General features: G+C 38.3%; 2 protein-coding genes across 4 annotated transcripts in view; one reads left to right on the top strand and one right to left on the bottom strand.

Annotated features, from left to right (window-relative positions):
- Positions 1–14,261, top strand: part of LOC136855826 (phosphatidylinositol N-acetylglucosaminyltransferase subunit H-like) — a 167,374-nt gene extending 153,113 nt beyond the window's left edge. For all 3 annotated transcript variants that reach the window (XM_067133186.1, XM_067133194.1, XM_067133244.1), the window contains one exon: positions 13,582–14,261. In XM_067133186.1, the coding sequence (XP_066989287.1) occupies positions 13,582–13,639 (58 nt within the window). In that variant the 3' untranslated portion in view covers positions 13,640–14,261. The remainder of the gene's footprint in view (positions 1–13,581) is intronic.
- The window catches only part of LOC136855862 (NAD(P)H pyrophosphatase NUDT13, mitochondrial-like), a 35,879-nt gene continuing 22,158 nt past the window's right edge, over positions 11,618–25,338 (bottom strand). Inside the window, exon 5 of the mRNA XM_067133256.1 lies at positions 11,618–14,070. Within this exon, the coding sequence (XP_066989357.1) occupies positions 13,852–14,070 (219 nt within the window). The 3' untranslated portion in view covers positions 11,618–13,851. The remainder of the gene's footprint in view (positions 14,071–25,338) is intronic.

The raw sequence follows: 25,338 nt of genomic DNA, 5'->3' as shown, positions 1-25,338 counted from the left end.
GTTAATCTGATCCAAAATCACAAGCAGAACTCAACCACAGTAGCTAAAACAACTGCTTTGTCTTCTGAGCAAATCTTCAAGACTTCCTCAACAAATTTGTACTAGATCTTTAGGCTCACCTAGAGCCCAAAGATCTATGTACACTGTGCTAACACTTCTGCAGGGATCTAGAAAGGAGGAAGAAATCTCCAGAGGTAATATATTCCCCAAGTTAAGACTTGATTTCCCATGAAGAGGCTGATGCACCAATAGCCATGAGTTCTTCCTTGAGAATAAACATATTTGAACAGCAAAGTCAATGCCTATCACTTAAACACAATTTCAGACATAACTCTAAATCGTGGTTTACTAACCAATAGATTTTCTCACAATAATGATTTGGGTTGACATGTAACTTGTCTGAATCATGACAGACAATCTGTATGCTTCTATCTGATCAGTCAAAGCCAGACTTTTTGAAGCAAACCCGTTTGTGTTGGGTATCATGCCAGGTACCCAATGTTTTGGGGGAAAACATAGGTTAATAAAGCTGCTTCACATAGCAGTAAAAGCTACTAATGTGTAAAAGACCATTCTAGTCTGAGTGCAAAACAACTGCATACAAATCAATCATCCCAGTGCTTTAAGTACTGCAAACAGAGGTTTGCCTTACATTACTAACAACCCAACATCCGCTCAGTCTGACAAGTGTATGCAAACTGAAGGGAGGAAGTGGTGTTAGATCAACTGAGTTTGCTTGCCTAGAAAGGCTGGTTTAATCTCAAACAAATGAACAAGGACAACAAGGGTGATGAAGGCAATCTCAAAGATGCCTTGTCTCCCACATCGAAGGGCTGATCAACACATCTACTGGAGGCTCAGCCACTGGAAGATATACTGCAACCTAAAGATTCCCTTCCTTGCAGAAAACAGAGAAGCTATATGGCTCATGAGACTACAACTGCTGAATGTTGTATAATTCCTTGTTTCCTGAAGAGATGAAATGCACAAAGGCTTTATTACATTTGGATTGGAAGAAAAGAGTTGGAGGGGTCCAAGCCTCAGAAGCTAACAAACACCTCTCTTCCTTCCACCTCTTACCAGACTACCAAACTACTTATCACTGGGAAGAGGTGGGCAAAAGGGGGAAGTTTGTGCAATCTTTATTTCTGTAGAAAAAGCAATACTTTATGTGGCTCTACCGATAAGAGGTACATGAAGTGACTACTTGGGAACCCAAATACCTTGCGCCAGCATTAGTCATATTTTTTGTCAAAAATAAAAATCTAAAGCAAGAGTGGCGAACTATTCATCCAATCCAATGAACACAGAGGAAGATATAGAAGCACATCCACACTGTACAATGGCCAAAGAAAAAGTGGCTATTGTCAGTAGATGAGTGAGGGGTATTCCCCTGCTCACCCCTTTATCACTGGTCAACTATATTGTTAACAAGCTCAACAACCATCCCAGCTCATGCTAAAGGATTTATTTTATTATTATAAAATGCAATGGTCTGTATACCCGTAAAATAAATAGATGCTCTAAAGAGTAATCCTTGACAGGCCATTAATAAATAAAACAAATGCACAGCAAAAAATGTTCAGTCAGAAAAGCAATTTTGTTCAACTTTTCCTAAGTTATGTTAAAGTAAAAATAGATATGTTATATGAATCTTGAGCAGTCTGGTCCCTCAAGAAAATTGGAGTAAGGTTTGTTGAAAATGATAGCTACAGTAGACTGAAAGTACCAAAGTTCTCAATTCATGGTATCAGCTGATCTCAAAATTCATTTTCTAACATATCAATGATATAAAATTAATCAAACTGAATCATTAAAACTGCTTTTGGAATACATAACTGAATCATGTAATATGGTAGTGCAAGAAAGATAGCCATCAAATTCTGTGCAAAGCATTTATAATCAGCTTTAAAAAAACAAACTACTATTGTAATAGGAACTGCATATAACAAATGTCATGTTAATCTATTTTAAGACCAAAATTACTTAAATACAAATGATCATTTTCATAATCATCAAAAAATCTTAGCCATGAGTGCCTTCACTTTAAACCATCCACCAAATTTCCTTAACTAGTCATTTCAGTGATGGTAAAATAAGTTAACTTTCTGTTACTGTTACCTAGTTCTAGAGATAATTAATACTGTACATAATTTGACATATTCCTCTGAAGTTTGCTTTTTATCCCATATAATTTTATTTTATGCTTTAAGTTCTTGATTAGCCATAAATGAATAACCATGTAAGCATTTTAATTATACTGACAAATAGCTAAAAACAGGATCATGGTAATTAAGTGTTGTTTGCTGGTACATCAAAACGCTGATATACGAGCTGTAATAGCTGAAAAATTTTAATTAATTGCTGTTGAACTCACACGCTTGATTTTTATCACAAAGTCTAGATATAATCACAGACTCATGGTAGAGATATAATGCAAACTCCAGGTAGCAAAATACAATAGCGAATCACAAATGCATGTATGTATCGTTAAGCTTCTTAGTCTTCTTGATGACGCAGTTAGTAATGGTTGAGAATTTCAACAACTTACATACATGTTTGGTTTATGTAAAATCTATGTATCCAGAACATGAAGAGAAAAATCTAGGAGTGTATCTTAATAGTTCAAGTACTGTAATTATTGAATAAAACAAGATATACAAAATACAGAAATGCCACTTATAATGCAAGGTTTTCAATTCTCACTCCCCTTTTTTTTATTTTCAAGACCAAAATTTACTTTGTAATTGCATTTTTATAAGAACTACCACTTGGAACTTAGGATCTTTTCTCTAACATTGGTCATCTGGAATTGCTCATAAACTGGGGTTCCTTCCTAGAAACTTTTGAGTTCTTGCTCATAAACTGGGTTCCTTGTCTTTACTAGAATTATTAATCTCTGCTGCAAACTACTAGTCTGAATCCTACTGCATACTGGACGTGATTTCTAAAGATTTCTAAGTTATAACTTACATGTTGTAGTGGAGTGCTAATTATAATGTTTCTTTTTGAAGACTTTTTTGTTGGAGAATCAGGAACTGTTGTACTTAACAAAAAGTAAAAACAGACATGACTAGGAGTATAATGACAGTGAAACAGTAAAGAAAGTGATAGTGGCAATGACATGTGTAGTATGGTATCCACTGGGTTACTGAGCATTCAGACACAAATGGCAGTACTGTACTTTATCCCTGCAGTTTTGAGTGTTGTTCATATTTACATGTCAACTGTGATGAAAATTAGCTTTATTCTTGGATTTTTGGCTGAAAAATGATTGCAATTATTTTTTCATTAGGATTACTGTCCTATACACCTGAGTATTGAACATAGCAAGCACCACAAAATGAATCATGACAATTTTTTATGAATGAAGAGTGTTTAGCTTGAGATGAGCACTCTAAATGAAAAAAAAAAATAGTGAACTCCTTAGGTCACAGCATAAGGTTAATATCTAACCTGGACATAAAAAAGAATAGAGCAACCACTTGGTTAGTGGTATTAACACTGATTTTAAAACAAATATAATGGAAAGAAATCCCTTTTACAGTAGTTAGTTTTAATATTTTGAGAATGTTGGTCTGGAATGAAATCTGGACAAAGTATGGACATTTGTATGTTTGAAAATAAACAGCACTTTGAAATTTCAAAGTTGATCTTGTCTAAGTTATTAGAGTGTAGGAAAAAAATATAGTTATATTCATGTCCCCTTAAGCTTTAACCCATGGGAATATTATCCTGAAAATTAAAAACAAATTACTGCAGAAAGCTTGAATGAAGTTTAGTCTTTTTTTTTATTTACATAAAAAATCTTTCTTCACTAAATTATAAGAGCACTTTACTCCATGTTTAACTATCCCACTTGTACCAACCTGCTTAAGCTGAACAGATCTCTCTAGTGTATGATGGTATCTTTATCCTGAAGATCTGCAAATGCCTTCATTCCATTGTGTGGCTCTGTAGTGCCAACAACTCTGCTCACCACTTTTCCAATTCACCTCTGTCAAGTTATCACTGCACTTGTCTTTGCCTGTCTTTTCTCCTCTACTCTGCTTTTCGTTATTAAAACTATCCATCTCCCTCTGCAGGATTTTACGTAGTACCCATAAACTGGTCCAACCCCTATTATTTTCAATGTTCCAAAGTTGAGCTTTGCTGATTTTTCTTAGTGTTTTTCGTAGATTCTGGTATTCAAAGAAAGTTTATAATAACATGTTTTTCTTATACTTAGTGTAATTTATCCCAATTGGTGTTAAAATATGTGAAAAGTAAAAAAATTATGCAGCGTGCATCCGAAAACAAGCTCCTGTCGTTGACTTCAGCGGGTGTTTTTATTAAATTTAGACATCATCACCAGGACTTACCATCACAATAGCTTATAATCTCTTTATTCGTTAACATTTATTTATTGACAAAACATATATCTGAGGGAGAAATTTAGGTTAGTAAATAAGTTTCGATTCACATTACTTGGTAATTATTTGAAAACAATGATGCTAATCGGACAAAATACTTGCAACCAATCAGCTAGCAGGAAACCTTTCCGAGCTAAAAGGGCAACCCTGCAACTGAGTGCAAATGCACCTCTGTAAAAAAAACTGAGCATAGACATGAAGACAAGACACCTTGCAAGAGAAGTCAAAGCCTTCAGAAAATAGGAAATGGCAGATAATGCACACCCTTTGCCTGTTTGCAGATCAAAAATATTTAGGCCCCATAGAAAAGTTGAACACATTCAAAAGGTTCAAGGTCTGCTCCTTCCAACTATGGCTGGAAAAGTACTGGAAGCCAGTGCCCAATGCAACACTCATCTTGTCCCATTACCTGTGGACATCATGACAGGCATTCAATTGTTGAAACAGAGAGAAGAAACTGCTGAAAGGGGCCCCTCCAGTCAGCTAGTCAGAGACATCCAACTAAGGCCGGGGAGCCTACACAATAGATCTGCAGACTAGGGCCATCCGGACAGAAGACAGGAAACAGACTTATCAATATGCTAAAACTTCAAGCCAGGTTCTTAGGCTTTCACAAGGGTCAAAGTGTCAAGTTGCCAGCCAAAACAGCCTCTCTCTTACCTAAGGAACAAAAGATAGATGAACTCTAAGATGTACACCACAGACTCAGGCTTATGAGGAGGAAGAAATAGTCTCCCATTGAATGGTCCCACTATACAGTATAGAGGTTTGCATGGCAATTTGGCAGCTATGGGGACTCCACTGGTGAACTGCTCATACAGGTCCATGAACAACAAGCTGCCCCTCTAATGTTCTCTACAACCAGACCTAAAACAAGTTAAGTATACCTTAGTTTTACCAAGCTTCTTTGCTTATGAACAAGATGCTTCAAAAATGAGGCAGCCTAGAGTTTTGTGCCTCTCCCCTTTGGAATCATTCACTGGGTACTGGGAAAGTTACAAGGGTCAAGGGGCACCATCAGCATGAGCCTCGTTACTAGGCTGTCATCAGACTGCTCCAGTGGAAGAAACTCCTAAAGTAGGTCCACTTCTACAGGTTCCATGACAGACTGGAATGACTCTACCCTCAAATGTGAAGCTTAAATCTCTACTCCTTACAGAAAATCCACAACTAACCTTTACCCAGAGAAGCAGGCTAAATTCATCTCTTTGGGTAGCATATTGAACATGCTTGCATTCATTGCCACTATTCCCCTAACTGCAGACTTCTTCATCTTCCTGTAAGTCCATAAGGAGCAGTCTCTGGCTGCTATTAAAGGCTGGTTAGCCCTTTAATGCCCTGCTGAGAAGGGGTTATAGTTAGTTATAAATGATTTGTGAGAAGGGATAATGACAGAGGAAAATAAACATTTTGAACCTGGTCCACCACTTCGACCAACTAGTTCCTCCAAATTTTGTAAAACCTTTAGCTGGGACTTAGCCATAGTCCTGAAGAGTGTAGCCCCCTACAAACCTCTGAAGGAAAGCTCTCTCTCCAAATTCACCAAGAAAATTGCCTTCTTAGCAGCTTTGGCATCAGTGAAAAGGGTAGGGGTGGTGCAAGTCCTCATGGGGACAGCAGGACTTTTTCACCTGGCAGATACAGGATGACCACACTGTATCTCTCCCTTTCACTAATCTCAAGCTGCCCTTGTCCTCTTCAGTCAACCACATCTATGCCCAGTCAGCGTTCTGAGGCTTAAACCTACTGTGCACCAGGAAGGTTATCCCTTCCCATCCAAACTATTCCTGAGCACAAGAGCTAGAAAGACCCGAGTATGTAAGGAAATTATAACCTGTTGGCTTGGGTAAGCAACGTTGAAGGCTTATTCAAGTGTCTCAATAGGTGATTTTACTTGAGGACAAGATCCTATAACTTCAAACTATCTCAACATCTACAGCATTTAAAAGCAATATGACATGACTTATCTTGAGGGTTGGAACATGGAAATGCCTTTTTATCTTCCCTAAATTTAACCGAATGATGCAAATTGGAAAAACCTGCAAGTACGGGAACAGGCTCTTCCTAGTCTTCCTGTTCACCTGTCACTCCTTTATAACACTTCATCTTTTCCGTCAAATCAGGTGAGTACTCTGACTTATGAAATGAGCTCCTCTGCTGAGTACAAACCATTGGTATATTACATACACTCTAAACTGGTCCCTCTTCACATCCCAGTACAGGTACTCTCTTCTCCAAAGGATCTACAAAACTTGCTTCTCTCATGATCCAAGAGCTTTACTCTCCAAAGCACAGCTCTTGTCTTCCCAACTAAACTGCTATTCAGGCATCTTACAATTAATGGACTAAAAAGAAAAAATCTTTTCATAGTACAAAAAGTTTTCATACAAACTGATTAATCATGACCACACTCATTTTGTTCAAACCTTTTAAGCACTATGGAATGAGGGTACATGTGGAGCACTGGCATGAATATACCACCATACATTCTGTCCTATTAAAGTGGGTTGGTGTGAGGATAGTTCTACATAGAATAAGGCATCTTATGATTAAAGGGGTTTTTATCTTGCAACATTTTTTATAATCTAATACTCTGCTATGTTGTAAAATTAAAATTTCCATATAAAATATCTCAAAATGTAACTTCTTTGTCAATATTTAATGAAAATCTTGAAAGTAACAACTTGAGTTAAGGGAGAAATTTTTAATTCAAGACTTGGCACCACAAAAACTGATTTTTGTCTAGTTCAAAATTAGGTGCGTCCTGCTTAGCACCCTCCCTTTTATTGCACGTGAGAGAGTATACAATGACACTTAAGGAGATCTACAACTAGATCACCCTATTCCCTTTTTTGTATTCATTTACTTATTAACATCCTCAACAACTGTTTAATGCTGCTAAATAATCTTAACCCCTCACAGACACAGATGCAAGCCATTTTATAAGTTGAAGACTAGAAAAATAGTTAAATGTACACAGAAGTTTTAAAAAATATAGCTGAATACAAAAAAAGCACTTGTACTGCATTTACTATTAAAACATTGTCAACAATCATTAACAAAATTGTCCAAAACATTCCAAACAAATGTTAACATATGTGAAAATTATCATATTGTTGTATACATTTCCAGAAACAACAAAAGGGAACTTACAGCACCTTGTCTAGGGTATTCAACTGATCTATTCAAATGTTAGGAAAAGCAGACATATTTATAATATTTAACCAGACTTTGAAAAAGAATGACTAACATTTTAAATTTTCCTGTGGTCAATTTCTGACATACTCTGAACTATCTGCTATAATCTTTATCCATAATTTAGAAATGTGATCCAAAGATTCCCTAAGCTATTTTAGATACAGTGATGTTTTTACATGAGGCTTGACAATGTTGTTTTTATGAGGCTTTTCAGGTCAAGTGGTGGGGAGTAAACATTATCAACATAATTTACAAACTCTGATGGATAAAACTATTTTAACCCAGCCTCTTATCCATGCATGGTGTCAGGTAAGCCTTGGCAACAGAGCCTGCATAGTTTTTAGGCATAAGCTATGATGAATAGTATTATATGGGCAGGAAGTGCTAAAACAAGTGGCTTCTTGGCTAGAAAGGCAGTAGCAGTGTTGTTAGGGTAAGGCAGGTCGGGCTGCACCCACCTCCTTTACCTCCATTGGCTGTCTGCCAATGCCACCAAAATCCTTGTGCTATTTTTAACTGGACTCCAGCAGGCGCTAGAGAAATTCCCCTTACGTTAAGACCACAGGTTTGTTGGCTATGAAAAATACAAGTTGATTAAAAATTTGTCATGTTTCAACCCTACCTCTGACCATGCACAGCCTGGGTTTTCTGTCTCCTTCAGTGCTCCCTGTGGTTCTGAACATTCTCTGTTGCTTTGATGTCCTCTGGTGTTCTCTGCTGTTCAGCTTTCCTTGTGATTTTCTAAAGAGTGGCCCTTGATTTTTGGTTTTGAGGGTTTCTGTTGCTCTGTCCTAGTTCACAATTCCTCAGTGGCTTGCAGTTCTGCTACTAAGGGTCCTAGAGTCTCCTGATTATCCCCCACTCCCACTCCTTTGCCCCATAGTTCTGGGAGTAGCACTGGTGAGGAACTGTGGGTTTTCTTCCTCTGACATCTTACAACTCAAGGTACTTGATCCCCCAGCTTGGCTGTGCCACCCCTAAGGGCAGCATCACCTTCAGTCTTCCATGTGATCTAGTAGCCCTCTGAGCTGTTAGCAGCTCTCTCCTACCTGCCATGTCCACGAGCTGTACTAGTGCACAACTGCTGCAGATTCTGCTGTATTTCAAGTGAACATTTCTCCCTCATTACCAGCTTTCTACAAGGTGCTTCGGTCACCTCACTTGATTTGACAAAGGAGTATTGAGATGGTGACGTTGGTTTTTCTCTATGTGACCCTTACCCTTTCTTGTACTTTGAAGATCACTCTTTCAGCAGCATCTGTCAATTCTTTGGGCACCAGGCCTTGACTTCCTCTTCCCTTCCTTTGTTTTGAGAAGTTTTCTGAACATGGAACTGTTCTATCTCCAGGCTTGATCTCTCCTTCTCCATGAAGACCTCTTTTCACTTGCAATGTCCTCTTTGGACCACAGTTTAATTGCTGATCTGTTGCAGTTTATGTTGTTCTGTCTGGAATAAAAATTTTTACATTGTTTTGAGTGACTGGAGCAGGCTCAAGAGCTCCAGTCTCTTTCTTGCTGGTAGTTTGCTACAGCCATTATTTACAGTCAAGGATTGTCAGGTTTTTCCTTTCCTTCATTCTGCATAGTAGTGGTCACAATAATGTTAAGAGGCACACCCTACTAGGTCCTGTCCAGAAGACTCCCTTTGATGGAGTTCTGCTCCTTACGGAAGCCAATGGGAGCTATCTCAAGTCTTCGGTTGCCAGGCTTCCTAAGTATTTGCTCTTCCCTTTGGATTCTGTGTTCTTGGAAGTAAAACTTGCCTGAGCCTCCCCTGCTGCACTGTCTTTCCCTCAGCTGCTGCAGCCTCATTTACTTCACCTATTTCCTGGGACCTCTGCCATATTGGTAGCCACAACCCTTTTTCATTGACTGGAGGTAGAGGTTGCCTTGCTAAGTTTCCTTGCTGTCAGGACCAGTCAGGTTCTATCTTTGGAAGATTTAGGAAGTCTGAGAGTTTTTTGGTACAGTGTCTTGCTTTTTTAGTTCTTCAAGACAGTCCTCTACTTCCTCTACATGGGTTCCAACCCACTATCCAAGTTGATCACCCTTTGTATCTCTTCTAGCTGGTAAAGATGACACCTGACACTGGATCCACTGATAAATTTCTTCCTTTTTTTTAGATCATCATGGTTCAAACCTCAAGCTCTCTGGAAGGTTTCATCAGTTCTGCACCTTGCTTACGACACTCCATTAAGGAATGCTTCGGGTTTCTTGGAAATGCAAGGATATTTTTGTTTCTTTGCTACATTGGGCCTAAGATAATATTCAGTTTCATTTTGCCGATCATATTACGCCAGGTAACATCAGTGATGCCATAAACAACCTACCAAATAATAAATTGCCCAGCTGCAATGGTCTGCCTGCTGAAGCTTTCAAATTCTGCCATCTGATAATTTACATTTTGCTAGCTGCTCTGTTCAATGCATGCATAATTGACCAGTTTCTCCCAGACTCCCTACTCTTAGTTCACTTAATACCATTAATAAAAAACAAGTTAAAGGATGCAGCTGACCCTGGCAGTTATCGCCCAATTGCAATTACTACAATTGTGTTGAAGACACTCGAGTCTGTTCTTCTGGTGAGACTTCTCCCCTTTCTACACACTACTGACAACCAGTTCGGCTTTAAAGCAAACCACTCAACCAACACTGCATCTACATCCTGAAAGAATTGCTGAACTATTACCTATCATCAGCCTCTCCTGTTTTCCTGTGTTTTGTAGATGTGAAAAAAGCATTTGATAGAGTAAACTACCTGAAGCTGCACAAACGAGGCACACCTCTATATCTAATTGGCATTTTATGTTGTTGGTTCTCCACAGCAATTTTATGTCAAATGGGTAACATACTGTCGTACACCTTCGGCTCCCTAAACGGGCTCCGGCAAGGGGGCCTTCTCTCTCCATACCTGTTTAACAGGTACACAGATGCCCTGAATGTCAAACTGAACTCATTCCCTATCGGATGCACTATCAATGAAACAACAATAAAAAACCTCTGTTATGCCGACGATATGGTTCTGATTTCCCCAATAGTGCAAGGTCTGCAGCGACTCATCGACACCTGCCACCATTAAGCAGAGGCATTTGATTTCCTATACAACGAAGCCAAGACCCTGTATATGTCACTGCTCCCGAGGTCGCTTAAGCATACTGCAGAACAGCAAATTTTTCTCGAAAATCATCGTCTGGAATTCGTGCATGAATTTCCGTATCTGGGCCATTACCATGGACGACCTAAAGGATACAGCAGACATAGAACAGAGGCGTCGTAAACTATGTGCAACTGGCAACATGATTGCAAGGAGGTTTGCCTTCTGTCACCGAGACACAAAACTGCTGCTCTTCCGCTCGTACTGATACAGTATATATGGGGTTCACTTTGGGCAAACTATACCCGAGAGACCATGAGACGTATCACTGTTGTTCACAATGACATTCTGAGATGACTCACAAACACTCCTCGCTATCACTCCACCACAAAGATGTTCATAGAAAACCGCCTGGATAATTTGAAAACCATTGTGAGGCAAACAATGTCCAGTCTGATCACCCAACTGAGAAACAGCAGCAACTTGCTCATACAAAGCATCCTGAGCCAGTGAGTCAAGAAGATCTAAATTGTGGGAAAGATGGGATAATGAGGCTTCCGTTCCTTAAATGACTTACTCTCTACTTTTGCAATTATTATTATTATTATTATTAGGATTATTGTTTCTATGTTTCTTGTTATTACTGATATTCGTCCTTTTTTACTATTGCTGTGAATAATATCATTGTAGAGTTTTGCAATTTTCAATTCTCATATTTAGCCTTCTGAACCTGACTTATGTAACCACCTAAGGTCCCTAGCTGGAAATTAATCGTTTGCAATCTGTATTAATTGTTATAATTTAAAAAAAAAAATTTTTTACTATTTTTCTCAATATAATTACAGTCATTACCATTATTATGAATTCTATTTTTTCTACTTCTTCAGCAACTGTGTGGATACTGCCGATTATTATTTTTATCATGTTATCTTATGTATTTAGATTGTGTGTATTGTATTTGTATAATCTATGTACATGGTCCTGAGCTGCAATAAAGATTATTATTATTATTATTACTATAACCTTTGGAAGGGTGACAACCCAGAGGTTACAGCAGCAGTTGTCATGTGGATAGTAGTTACTCTCCCTCCATCCTTTTGACATTCAACAAGATTCGTGGTTGGCAAGAATTATGGGGTTCTCAGTCACCCTGTTCCTTGGTTCCTGTAGGAGGTGAATTATTCATCTCTCCAGGGAAATTTGGTTTTCTATAGTTTTTCTCTTTGCCCTACCCTCTCTTCATGGTTCCTCCAGAAGAAATGAGCTCCCAACGCTGACAGAATGTTTTAAGCTTTTTCATCCAGTGGTTCCTGCTGTTGCTTCTTGACAGTGGTCCTTTCAGCTTCAAACCACTTTCTGAGCTCCTGTAAGATACATTCTTTCTGTCTTTATGCCCATCACTTTTCCAACAGAGCCTCTCAATTCCAACAGTTGGTCTTCTTTGGGGGACTTCTGTTTGCCCTTGAGTTCATGGCTGAGAATCTCTGGTTAGTATATACTCCTGGCCTTTGTTGCCTTGCCCTGTTATTCTTCGGAAATTATCCTTTTCTGCCCTGTAAGGGCTCACAGGCTGCACCTCCAATGGTTTTATCTTTCCAGACCTCTCACTCTTGTCTGTCTTTTCTCTTGGGTTACCAGAAATGGATACTCTCATGACCTCACATTTGTGCTGGCTTTGATGGATTTCTAGTAGCACATAGATGTTTCTTAAGCTCAGGGTCAGTGCTCTTGAGGTTAGCGCACCCTCCTCTAATCTCTGCTATCCTTAGAGCAGTTCTTTGGCCTTAGAAAGTTGCCTTTGCAACATTTTGTCCAAATTGTGGCGTGGAATATGCTTATTTTTCTTAGAGCAGATCATGTCTTGAGATTTTAGTCAATCATTCTCCTCATCCTCTTAGACTTCATTTCTTGTTATTTTTGGATAACTTGTACTGTAGATGTCTTTTCTTGATGTATTTTCCTTTATGCCTCAGGTGCTAGCACATGTATTATCTGTGGTTCCAGCTCCTACCGCATAAATTGCTTACACAGCTATACAGAATTCCAAGATTGCTGTTGTCTCCACTGCCCTTTGTCTACAGGAAATGGACTTCTTACATCTAGATGTTCTTCTGAGGCTCTGGTGCTTCATCCTTCCTGAATTGTGATTCAGGCTCATTATGATTAATGGGTTTCATGTAACCAATTTTTAAGCAAATCCATTAGTCATAATCTTAAGTGCCCTCCTCCCTTCCCCTTACTCTTCCAGATGGGGGTTGGCTTAATGAAACAATAAGACACTCCTTTTGAGCTGGTCATGCACAGTAGGAATTTTCTCTTTTCAACTCAAGTTGCTGTAGCTGGGTCCATTTCACCAGGAATAGGGCTAATTGTCATTAATGGGTTTGTATGAGAACATTTTTTGCAAAACTTTTTTTCAATGCACCTCAAAAACAAAAAGTTTTATAAACATCCATGAAACACTCATGGTACTCCTAACATACAAATATAGACAATTTCCTAAACTCAACATTTAGCATTTTTTTACCATTTTAAAATATCACCCAAAAGCACAAACACTGCATAAAGAAATTATGTTCCCTTGAATATTAACAATATTAAACAAATTGCATTACCATACTTTGAATACAATTTGGCAAATTTTGCTTTTGGCATTTGTCCCCCTTTTGCCATGAAATACTTTAAATGTATGTTACTCCTTAATATGTTATCAATTGTTTGCAGTTCTCCATAAGATAAAAGAAACTGCTATAAAAAGTATTTTAAGTTTTGTAAAATTCACGTATATACAAAGAAATATGAAGAGGAGGAATTTTGCTAATACCCTTGCCTTGTCACTGTTATTAGCTTGTTTAATACAAAAATACCTACTTTACAGAAAAAACTCCATCTGTATGTGCATCTGTGTCAGAGGATATCTAGGTAATAAAATATGAGGGACTGGGAAAAAAATGAATGAAAATAAAGAAGAGAATGAAGAAAATAAAGAGCAGAAGAATACAACCATTTTATAGTTTTATAGAAAATTGCTCTGGTAACATTAAGTACACTGCACTGGAAATAATTCTTAGTAAAATCCCCAGTTCAAACTGAGCCAATTCTATCAAATTTTCAAAACTTGAAGCTTTAGATTTATCTAAAGTTTAAGTTAATATATTTGTTGATAAATATCTTGAATTGGAGTGCCTTTCATCCAGTGGGAAATGAGATGATAAGCAATTGCTCCAGGTGGTGGAATAAAGAGTTCCCCTGAAGGATTGCCTCGAAGCCTCAAGAGAGGGTTTCGATCAATCCTTTGTAGTGCCGAGCCAATTTCTTCCCTAGAAAACCACCGTGCATCTTGTAGTTCACTTTTATCTATTGAGAGCTGGAATATATGCAAAACATTAAAAACAATACAGCAAAGTGCAGGCTGTAATATGCACCTCTGTTGGCTATATGTCCTTTTTATAAATATTATCCATAAAGTGTAACAAACAGTGCTGTCACTAACCTGCATAATATGACATTCTGTACATTTGACTAGTATATTTGACTAATAAATAATCTAAACATAAATTGACCTCATTAATCCTTTAACGCCGAAGCCCTATTTACAAAAACATCTCCCGTATGCCGGCGGCGTTCGGTGAGTTAGCGCCGAAGCGGAAAAAAGTTTTTTTCAAAAATCACAGCACGCTTAGTTTTTAAGATTAAGAGTTCATTTTTGGCTCATGTTTTTGTCATTGCCTGAAGTTTAGTATGCAACCACCAGAAATGAAAAAAATCATTATCATATATAAATACTGGAATATATGACAGCGAAAAAAAAAAAACTTGTATATAATTGTATACAAATCGCGCTGTAAGCAAAACGGTTAAAGCTAATGACTTAATTTTTTTTTAGTTGTATTGTACACTAAATTGCAATGATTTTGGTATATAACAAATTTTAAAACGATCAAAGCAACACAGAGAAAATGTTATCACAAAATGATGCATGAATTCGTAACGCGCGGACGTAAAAAATGTTTTTTTTCAAAAATTCACCATAAATCAAAATATTGTGCTAGAGACTTCCCGTTTGTTGAAAAATTAAGCTAATTGATTGAATATTACTAGACTGTAAGTGTTTTAGCTTACAATTGCAGTTTTCGACCATTTCGGTCGAGTTAAAGTTGACCGAAAGTCGAATTTTTTCTATTTATCGTGATTTATATGAAAATATTTCAAAACTGATAAAAGCTACAACCATGAGTTATTTTTTGTTGTATTGTAAATGAAATTGCGCACATTTTCATATGTAAAACTTTATGTAACAACTAATATAAAACGGTGCAAATATTACGACAACTAGACGAAAGAATTTCTGAGATGTTAGAAGCGAGTTACCGCGCAGACGTAAGGAAAATGTTTTTTTAAATTCACCATAAATCGAAATATTGTGCTAGAGACTTCCAATTTATTGCAAAATGAAGGTAAACGATTGAATATTACTAGAATGTAAGAGTTTTAGCTTACAATTGCGTTTTTTGACCATTTCGGTCGAGTTAAAGTTGACTGAAGGTTGAAATTTTGGCAGTTATCGTGATTTATGTGAAAATATTTCAAAACTGATAAAAGCTACAACCATGAGCTAATTTCTGTTGTATTCTACATGAAATTGCACACATTTTCATATATAAAAGTTTATGTAACAACTAATGTAAAACGATGCAAACATTACGACAACATGACGAAAAGAATTTCTGAGATGTTCAGCCGAGTTACAGCGCAGACGTAAGGAAAAATTTTTTCAGAAATTCACCATAAATTGAAATATTGTGCTAGAGATTTCCAGTTTGTTGCAAAATGAAGGTACATGATTGAATATTACTAGAATGTATGAGTTTTAGCTTATAATTGCGTTTTTTTACCATTTCGGTCGAGTTAAAGTTGACCGAAGCTTGAAATTTTGGCAGTTATCGTGATTTATATGAAAATATTTCAAAACTGATAAAAGCTACAACCATGAGTTATTTTCTGTTGTATTCTACATGAAATTGCGCACATTTCCATATATAAAACTTTATGTAACGACTAATATAGAACAGTGCAAAAATGACGACAAAATGACGAAAGAATTTCTGAAATTTTCGGCCGAGTTACCGTGCGGGCGTAAGAAAAATTTTTTTTTCAAAAATTCACCATAAATCAAAATATTGTGCTAGAGACTTCCAATTTGTTGCAAAATGAAGGTACATGATTGAATATTACTAGAATGTAAGAGTTTTAGCTTACAATTGCATTTTTCGACCATTTCAGTCGAGTCAAAGTTGACCGAAGGTTGAAATTTTTTGTAGTCAACGTTTGCTACGTCCACTCGGCATTCAACAGACAATTTTAGTCGACGTTTGCTACGTCCAACAGGCGTTTAAGGGTTAATTGACCTGCTTACTTTCAGAAGTTACCCATTTGAATTACTGAAAACAAGACAGCATTGTTGTGTGCTAATGTGCAATTATATGGTTATAATGTCCTATACAAATACTCTTCACGAACACTGCATCAAATGAGCCCTGTAATTAACATGCATCAACTTGAACATTCAGTACATTTGACGGCTAAATAATAAAACAAATTATTTAATCTCATTAACTAACCTGCAACACTTGAAAATTTTTACATCTTGCGATTAAATCATAAAAATATAACAATGCTATCTCTTGCAGAAAATGACATTTTAAGAGAAAGAAATAGGTTCTATGTAATACTGAACCTAAATACTATTTGTTCTGCATGATAGCAGGAGATTTTGAAAATTCCTGAAGGTTCTTTCTATTAAACCCATCTTTCCATCAACACTAACTAAATGCATTACATTCATTCACAAGAAGTGCTATTTATTGCATAACCAGAACATATTTACAGTAAAACAAAAGTGAAATACAAACCACTGCCTTATTAGAACTTATCATCACCTTAATACGAGAAGTTATCCCCCCTAGGGCTCAAGGGACCACAGAACAAAAAACTATGCATACCTGGTAACATATGGAACCTGGTATTACAATGCCTGTCTAGATGTGCAAGTTAAATGGAAAATATTAAATGCCACTTTCATTCAATTTTGGGATTAACTTTAATTTTAGCAGTCCATGATGGAACAAAATTTTCCTTATGTTCTGTTCATTTCATTGTATTTTCTGGGCATACTTTGAGTTTACCCTAACCAGATGACGCATTTTCTAAAATAGGCCATTAGTGCTACCACCAAACTAAGTTATATCATATAAATGTTAAATGCGAGTGATTGGCAGGAAAAGACGGAATACATAGTCAACAGGCAAGAGAAAGAGGACAAGATATCATCACAACTACAGATACTACAATGTTGCAAATATTAGACTAAAACAAAAAAGAAACACCTTAACCCTGACTTCAATAGGCCTACAGGAAGTAAAAAATAAGAAAATCTTGAGAGTCATTCCCAATCCTTCCTTACCAAAAAGGTATTATCACCAAAAAGGTATTATCACCAAAAAGGTATTATTTATATGTCAAGGGAATTTTGAACATATGGAAGGGATAAAGTAAGACTTCTTTAATAGGAAAAAAAAACTTATTTTTCTGAATAAGGCTAAAGAACCTTTACATGATATGGGCACTTTACCCCAAAATCTTAACACAGACTACTATGCACTAAGGACCATGCCCTTGATTTGCACCCAAAAGGACACATGATTCAGACAAGCAGTAAAAGGTGTACATTATGCAATATTATAACATTGAAACCTGAAGAGAATCTTCTTAATCTTTATTTTAACTGGTATGATTTTGTCCAGACACTCATTCTAATGCTGGAGGTACAGCAATGGTTCTTTTAAATTACTTTACAGTTTTTATAATCTGCACAGATATCTTTCATCTATATATTAAATGACTTGGAATGTTCCAAAACATGTATTTCTTATCTTACTGACCCCATCCCAATCCCACAAGAGTATTTCTTGTAATTTACTCAATGGGACCTTTCATTTGATTTATATGATGAAAATGTTTTAAAACACTGCCACTTTGAACTGATAGAAATAGCGTCACTGAAAATTTAAAAATCCTAATGCTGACCGTGTTCCATTGTGTACTAAGAACTCAGACCTTAGGTGTACACTCATGGGACAAATGATAAAGTTAAGAAGTTGGAGGCATACACCATGATAAAACTACAATTACAAAGTCACTTAAATTTAAAGGACTTATTTATCATTTAATTTCTCATCAGATGTGCCCAAGTCCAAAAAAAATTGAAAGATTCCATACTTAACAGAATAATCCAGTAAGAACATCAAGACAGCAGATGCTGCAACAAAATCTACTGTAACAAATACAACTGATATTTGCTTGCCTCCTGTCTAAACCATTAAGCCAATTCTTTATTCCCAAAGCAACTGACCCATCATTTTCCAATCTGTGCATGCCTGAGTCAGTCATTTGGTATGAGTTGTCTGACTCACTGAGTCTGATTTGTATCAAAATGTGATGTGTTTGTGTTGCTACCATTATGTATTTTGATATTTTCTTCAGTGTTAAAAGTTCTAAAATACAGCACAGCAACATATTGCAATGTACTGAGAGTGACTGTAGATGAGCATCCGCTCTGAAAATCTAAGGTGTTTTGAGTCAATGAGGTGCAACTGCTTTCATGTATGAACTACAGAGGAGGCACATGCACCAGGAAGTCGTAATTGGGCTTCTAAAGCAAGAATTATGTTACAACGAATTTTTTCTTTAAAGTGACTGCTTCATACTTTAGCAAATCTTTTGAGCACAAGATCTGAAGTTTTAATACTTGTGGTTAAAAGAAGTGTAATTACAATACAAGGTAAAGATTTTTTTTTCCAAATTATTTTGTCATTTTTCATTTATCATGCAAGCATGTCATATGTAAATTAGCATTACACGTAGTACATAAAATTATTACATTATTTGTATTTTTATTAACATATATATTTAATGGACTGATACAACACTGTACATTATATACTTATTTGTACATGTATGAGTATGTGCATTAGCCATTAAACACTGCTCTCTCGTTACACTCTCTCTTGAAAATGTTTTTCACATAGAACAACGGGGTAGCTCTATGTTAAAGAAGAAACACATTAAAATATTTAAGGTATTTCTGTATTGCAAGAATTTTGTTCATTTAACATACTGTACCTTGTAAGCATAAGCAGGGTGAATTAATCAGCTATGTTATGATGGTTTTTATGCTAGGCTACCTTTTTAGAGGCAATTCATTTTGCAGATAAATCTGAAATTGAACTAATAGGCTATTAGTTATAAAGAACTGATCTATACACTATGCAAGTTGGCTCTGTAGTATTATATAGGCTACACTACTAGTCTTAGTTACTTGTATATATTTGTATGGGAACACCTTTTCTTGAAAAATAAAATTCTATAATGTGGCAAAAGCACTTTTGCATACTTAAGGCACTTTATTTAAGTATCTTAGGACTAACCTTATTTCATTATATATGTATTAAGGACCCAGCCATGGGTTCACACCCCAGGGACAAAACTGGACTGGTAGTAAAAGGTGCATAATATGAATATCACAACTATTAAACTAAAATATGAAAAGCATCATCTTTATGTTTATCACTGAATCCAGGCACCGATGCTTTCCTCATCTAAGCCTGTCTATGTCATTACTCTTCAAAAAAAAAAAAAAAAACCAACCATAGATCCCCTTCCCTGATTCACACGGATGCTATAGCACATTTTAAACCTTTCATTTTAAGCAAACTCAGAAAACCTATTTTCGACAAAACTGACTCATGAAAACCTGAGTAACTCACTCTGATGAATCAACCAATAACAATGGAACACTAAATGAACTTTAGCCACTAATAGACTTCCCTACAAAATTTCTGCAAAAAGTCCAGTTTCTTCAACCTAATTTTAATATACATATTCCAAAAGAAAAAACTCCATCTTCACACAAGAAAGTTATCTAATCTGTTTTCTAAGGTGGCCATCCACCACTCCCAAAAAGACCTTTATGACCTGTGTCAAGCAAGTGGGGAAAGTTACAGACGATGCCGTAGAAGAGATGTTTCTCTCTTTGCCACCAGCCAATTTTCAAATCCCTCCACATATACTGAATCTCATGAATCTTTCAGTTTTTATCTCATTTATTTGTTAGTTACATGAAATATCCCTTTATTGCACAAAAAACCTTGACCTTATGTCACATAAAGACTGAAAAATCCTTTGCTCAGTTTGCAGACATTATTGTATCACAAAGCCATGAGCCTTAATGGCAAGGAGTCAGCCAACTTTCCTTAAATTTAATAAAATACATATATGCAACTCTTAGTTTGGTTGCAAAAGATTTAACTTGGGAGATAACAGCACAATCCTTCTTCCCCTTCTCTGTGAGCTTCACAGCTTCAGAAGTAGACACCTTGGAAGTCTTTAAGAAAACTCCTGCCCATACGAATTTTAAAAGAGATTTTACTATAGCATCAAGGACCCTAATGATGACACCTACCAAGGGCAGCAGTTTCCATCTTGAGGTTCATTTCCAAGGGCTCACCAAGATTTTTTCTTGGGCGGCCAAGTAGGTACACAGAAATAGAATAGGCTCCACAGTTATTAAATGCCTAGTGCATGATGAGCTGATTCTGTTGTGCATGATGAGCTGATTCTAACAGAAGTTAACAGCCAACCAACTAGAAGTCACATTTAATGAAATCCAAAATGACCTTGCTGGCAGGACCCTTAGAATCACAGGGTAAGACTTACACTGGTTTCTACTTATTCGGATGCTCTTTTATAAAGGATGTGTTAATGTGGGAGTGAAAGCTTTCAGACTGCAGGCATTTCATTCATGTAAGAGACAGGTTGCTGACTTTATGATTGAGTCATGACCATAATGGTATGCCTTAGGAAGTATGGAGGCATGATGCTGGAAACACATCATGACACTAACTTTTCCCGCTGAGCAAAGGGTAACAAAATATTCAGTAGATCATCACAATTTCCATCCTGGGAAAAAGAAGTATTTGCACACAGATTAGAAGAATCAGGCTCTTCCCTCAGATGGTTACTCCATACTGACATACAAAGAGCACTGTGCCAGAAGCAAGGCTCCCTGGGTGGTGCTATTCACAACCCTCCTCAATCTAAACCCTCCAACTTTTTACTCTGCTCTTCCATGACCACTGGTTTTTGAAAATAACATTTTGTGTAGAATAATGGGTCCCATTTACGATATTAAATGAAGGTGTTTGGAGAAGAAGGCACAACAATGAAATGAGAGATTTAACCATACAACAGCTAATAACTGACTATGTAAGATTGCAAAGGATATGTTGAGCTGGACATATGGTTAGAATGGAAGAGGGCAGAATGCCTTAAGTGGTTATGAAAGATCAGTGGAAGGGAGAAGACCGGTGGGAGACTGAGGATGAGATGGAAAGATAATGTGTTTAGAGATCTAAGAGAATTGGGAGTGGAGGATCCTGAGAATAACTAGAGATACAGCTCTCAACAGGGGAACGTGGAGAGGTCTGGTGCAAGCGGCCATGGGCCAACAAGAGGCCCAAGAGCCACCAGAGTAGTAGTAGTAGTAGTAGTAGTAGTCTTCCATGACCACACAAATTGTAGATCAGATTTTGGGTGTAGATGATCTGTTGCTGAACAAAATGGCTCATCTTTGGCCACAAGCAAAACAGTTTTCCAACCTTCTCTTAAATCTATTGAACCAAACCTTCCCTTGATTCTCCCAAAGTGGAAAAAGCTCCTGCACTAACCCCATTTCTATAGATGCCACAGGAATCTGGAAATGCTGAACTATTCACACCTGGAGATCAGTATAACTTTGAGGTGGGGCTTCTGTCATAGGGGCATATGGGACTGCCTCCAAGTCATGCTGAACATCTACTCTTATCTTCTACCTGGTTGAATTGGAACTTTTTTCAAGTGATGCTGTGAAATGGCTATAGTTTTTATTCATATTACTATTCTGCACTCTCAGAAACTGGATCTGCATGAACTTTATTTAGATTCTTCTATGGAATGAAGACAGTTGTATTAGCACTTTTAGAGGAAGCCCCTTTAGAGGCTCTAAAATATCATTTATAAAAACAAAAATAGATTTTGCTTATACAAACCCATAATTTTACAGTAGTCATAAATGTACATCAGTTCACTTCCTAAATATTCCAAAAACAGATGAGTTCCTAGTTAGGTCCCTCAAAGAGATAGATCGCAGGGTTTCAAAATGTGGTTGTGACAGCCACTTAAGAACCATGTCTAGATTCCAGGCTACTGGCTCATCTTCTTTCTGTTTGGTTATGTCGAATGACTTGATGAGATCAGAAAGATCTTTATTAGCGGAGAGATCTAAGCCCCTATGTCTGAATACAGAGCTCAACATTGCCCTGTAGCCTTTAATGGCTGAGGTAGACAGATTCCTGGAAGACTTTAAATAGAGCAGGAAATCACTTATCTCCAATACAGATGTCTTAGAAGATAAGATGTTGTGTCTCCTGCACCAGTCACAGAAGACTGTCCACTTGGCTTGATAAACCTTGCTCAAGGAATGTCGTCTACAACGAGCAATAGCATCTGCAACTGCCTTTGAAAATCTTTTCGCTCATACCAATCTGTAGACAGTCTGAATGCGGTCAGAGCCAGAGTGGACAGTCTTTGATGGAACCGCCTGAAATGTGGTTGTTTGATTAGTTTCAGTTTTTGAGGCAACAGCCTCGGAAAATCCGTGAGAAGTTCCAGCAAGTCTGGGAACAATTCTTGTGCTGGCCAGAAAGGGGCTACTAGAGTCTCTTTGCATTCTGATGAATTTGGAACTTGTTTATTATTTCTCTCACCATCTTGAATGGGGGAAAGGCATAAAGGTCCATGTTCGACCAATCTAAAAGCATTGTGTCTATTGCCCATGCTCGTGGATCTGGTGCTGGCGAATAATAAAGAGGGAGACAGTGGTTCTTTGAGGTTGCAAACAGATCCAGAACCAGCCTTCCCCACAGTTGCTACAACTCTAGGCACACAGGGGGTCCAGAGTCCATTCTTTAAGGAGAACTTGCTTTCGGCAGCTGAGTTCATCTGCTAACACTTTGAATTTCCCCTGAATAAACCTGGTTAAGATCTGGGTTTGATTCTGATCTGCCCAAATGAGCAGGGCTCTTGCTGCTTGGCAAAGGGTAAATGAGTTCACCCTTGTTTTTTGACATAAGACAGTGCTACGGTGTTGTCCGAGTGGACGGTCACTGTCTTCCCGGACACCCCTGATGCAAACGCTTGCAATCCCCAGTGAATTCTTTCACACTGATGTGCCATTTCCTCTGTTCTGAAGTCCAAAGGCCTGACACTTCCTTGTCTCCCAGGAAGCCAGAGACACAAACTCTTCCATGGACGAGAGGGTCCCCAACAGGCTCATCCAGCTGTTCGCAGAACAGGACTGAAGGGCGAGAAATTTGTCTACCATCTGAGGGCATGAGTCTATCCCTTGGGAGGAAGGAAAAACCAGAAACATCTGTGTTTATCCTCATCCCCAAATAAGTTATCTCCTGAGAAGGAGTCAGTTGAGACTCTGGGAAGTTCATCAAGAGGCCCAAATCCTGAGCAAGAAGACGGGCCTTGTGAAGGTCCTCCACACATTTTTCCTTCGACTGGGAGCCAATCGTCGAGATACAGTGAAATGTTGATCCCCATCATATGTAACCATTTCACTATTGGGCCTAGTACACGCATGAATACCTGCGGGGCCGTAGAAAGGCCGAAGCAAAGGGCTCTGAACTGGTACACCTTGTTCTGGAATACAAACCTTAAAAATCTCCCCGAATCCTGATGAATTGGGACATGGAAATGGGAGTCTTTCATGTCTATCGAAATCATCCAATCTTCCAGACAAATGGATGCGAGGATGGACTGGGTCATCTCCATTTTGAATTTTGTTTTCTGCACATACAAGTTCTGGGCACTCACATCCAGAACCGGCCTCCAGCCCCACTAGGCTTTGGGGACTGACTACAAACAGCTGATTGTAGAACCCCAGAGAAGAGATGTCCTTGACTAGTTCGACTCCTTCTTTTTCAAGGAGTGCTAACACTTCTTGGGAGAGGGCTGAAAACCTCTCAGAGCCTGCTGAGTAGGCTGTCAATAAGACGGGCTTGTTGACTAAGGGAGGTTTCCTCAGAAACGGGATCGAATAACCCTCTCTCAGGACTCATACAATCCAACTCTCCGCTCCTCTCGCTTCCCAATGCTCCCAAAAGTGGAAGAGTCTTGTCCTCGCAGGTGTGCGGAGGACTAGATCCTCACTTGCATGCACATGCAGGTGGTTTATTAGAGGACTTTTTGATTGCCAGAGGGGTGAAACAAGGTCTGAGGAAGCCTCTTTGTCTGCCAATACCACGAAAGGGCTGGGGTTGTACAGGACAAACTGTCCTAGAGTTGAAGGCTGGAGACTCTCTAAGCCGCCTCACTAATTGTGCGAGAAGGTCCTGAGTGGACTTTTTCTGCAGATCAGAGGCGATCTGCAGCACAGTCGCCTGAGGGAATAGGTGCTTCTTGTCAGGAGGAGAGAAGAGGAGCGCAGACTTCCGGGAAGGTGTTACTCCCTTTGTGGTGTAGGAACACTAAAGCTCCCTTTTCTTGAGAATACCCATCACAAACAGCGATGATAATTCAAGCGAAATGTCTCTAATACCTTTATCTAGGCATGACATGACCCCAAAATATCCGAAGAGAAGTCTTCTGGAATATGAGGGCAATCCTTTTAATTTGTGGGCAAGAGCTCCTACTCCCCAGTCTAAAAAGCTGAGAACTTCCAAGATCTTAAATAAATGCTTGATAAGGTGGTCCAATTCTAAGGTCAAGAAAAAAATCTTAGCTGAATTGAATGCTGACCTTCTGGAGGAGTCAATCAACCCGGAGAAGGCAGAAGTTCCCAGGGATGGGGCCTCTTTGGTTGCATTAGAAAAGTATCTTCTCTGTGACAATCTAGACAGAGGACAACTAGAAGAGGCTCTTCCCTGCTCTCTCTTGCATTTTAGGTAGCCTCCATGAAGTCATCTGATTGTCCTTTAAGTATGTTGAAGCTAGAGAAGCTGGAGCTGCAGGAGAGAAGAAATCTGGAAAAGTCACCAGCAGAAACAACCTGAGTAAGATGGCATACACAGGAGGAGGGGTAACAGGATCCACTTCTTCCTCCTCAAAAGAAGAAATGGGCAACAGTTCCACAATAAGCTGAGGAGCTGATGGCGCTTTCTTAATTAAGCCCAGGATATTATCCAATTTGCATTGGATCGACTGATATGAAGGATCCATAACAGGGTGCCTGTTGCACTGCAGAGAATGAAGAAAAAGACGCGACTGGGAGTGAAACTGCAACTGCAGGAGCAGGAACAGGCAGCACAGAAGAAGACACAGGCGCTGCCGAAGGATTGGATGAAATCAGGCGCTCAGAAGCAGAAATGGACTTGAGTGCCAACAGATTATCTTGTGGCAAATGGTGGAAGGGAGCCAATGAGTGCTTGGGAGCCGATGAGCGCTTGGGAGCCAACGAGCGCTTGGGAGCCGACGAGCACTCGGGAGCCGACAGGCACATGGGTGCCAATGGGCGCTCAGGAGATGATGGTTG

The sequence above is a fragment of the Macrobrachium rosenbergii genome, chromosome 3 (genome assembly GCF_040412425.1).
Source record: "Macrobrachium rosenbergii isolate ZJJX-2024 chromosome 3, ASM4041242v1, whole genome shotgun sequence".
Lineage (NCBI taxonomy): Eukaryota > Metazoa > Arthropoda > Malacostraca > Decapoda > Palaemonidae > Macrobrachium > Macrobrachium rosenbergii.
Note: the sequence above shows the minus strand (reverse complement) of the source record. Positions and strands in the feature narration are given on the sequence as shown.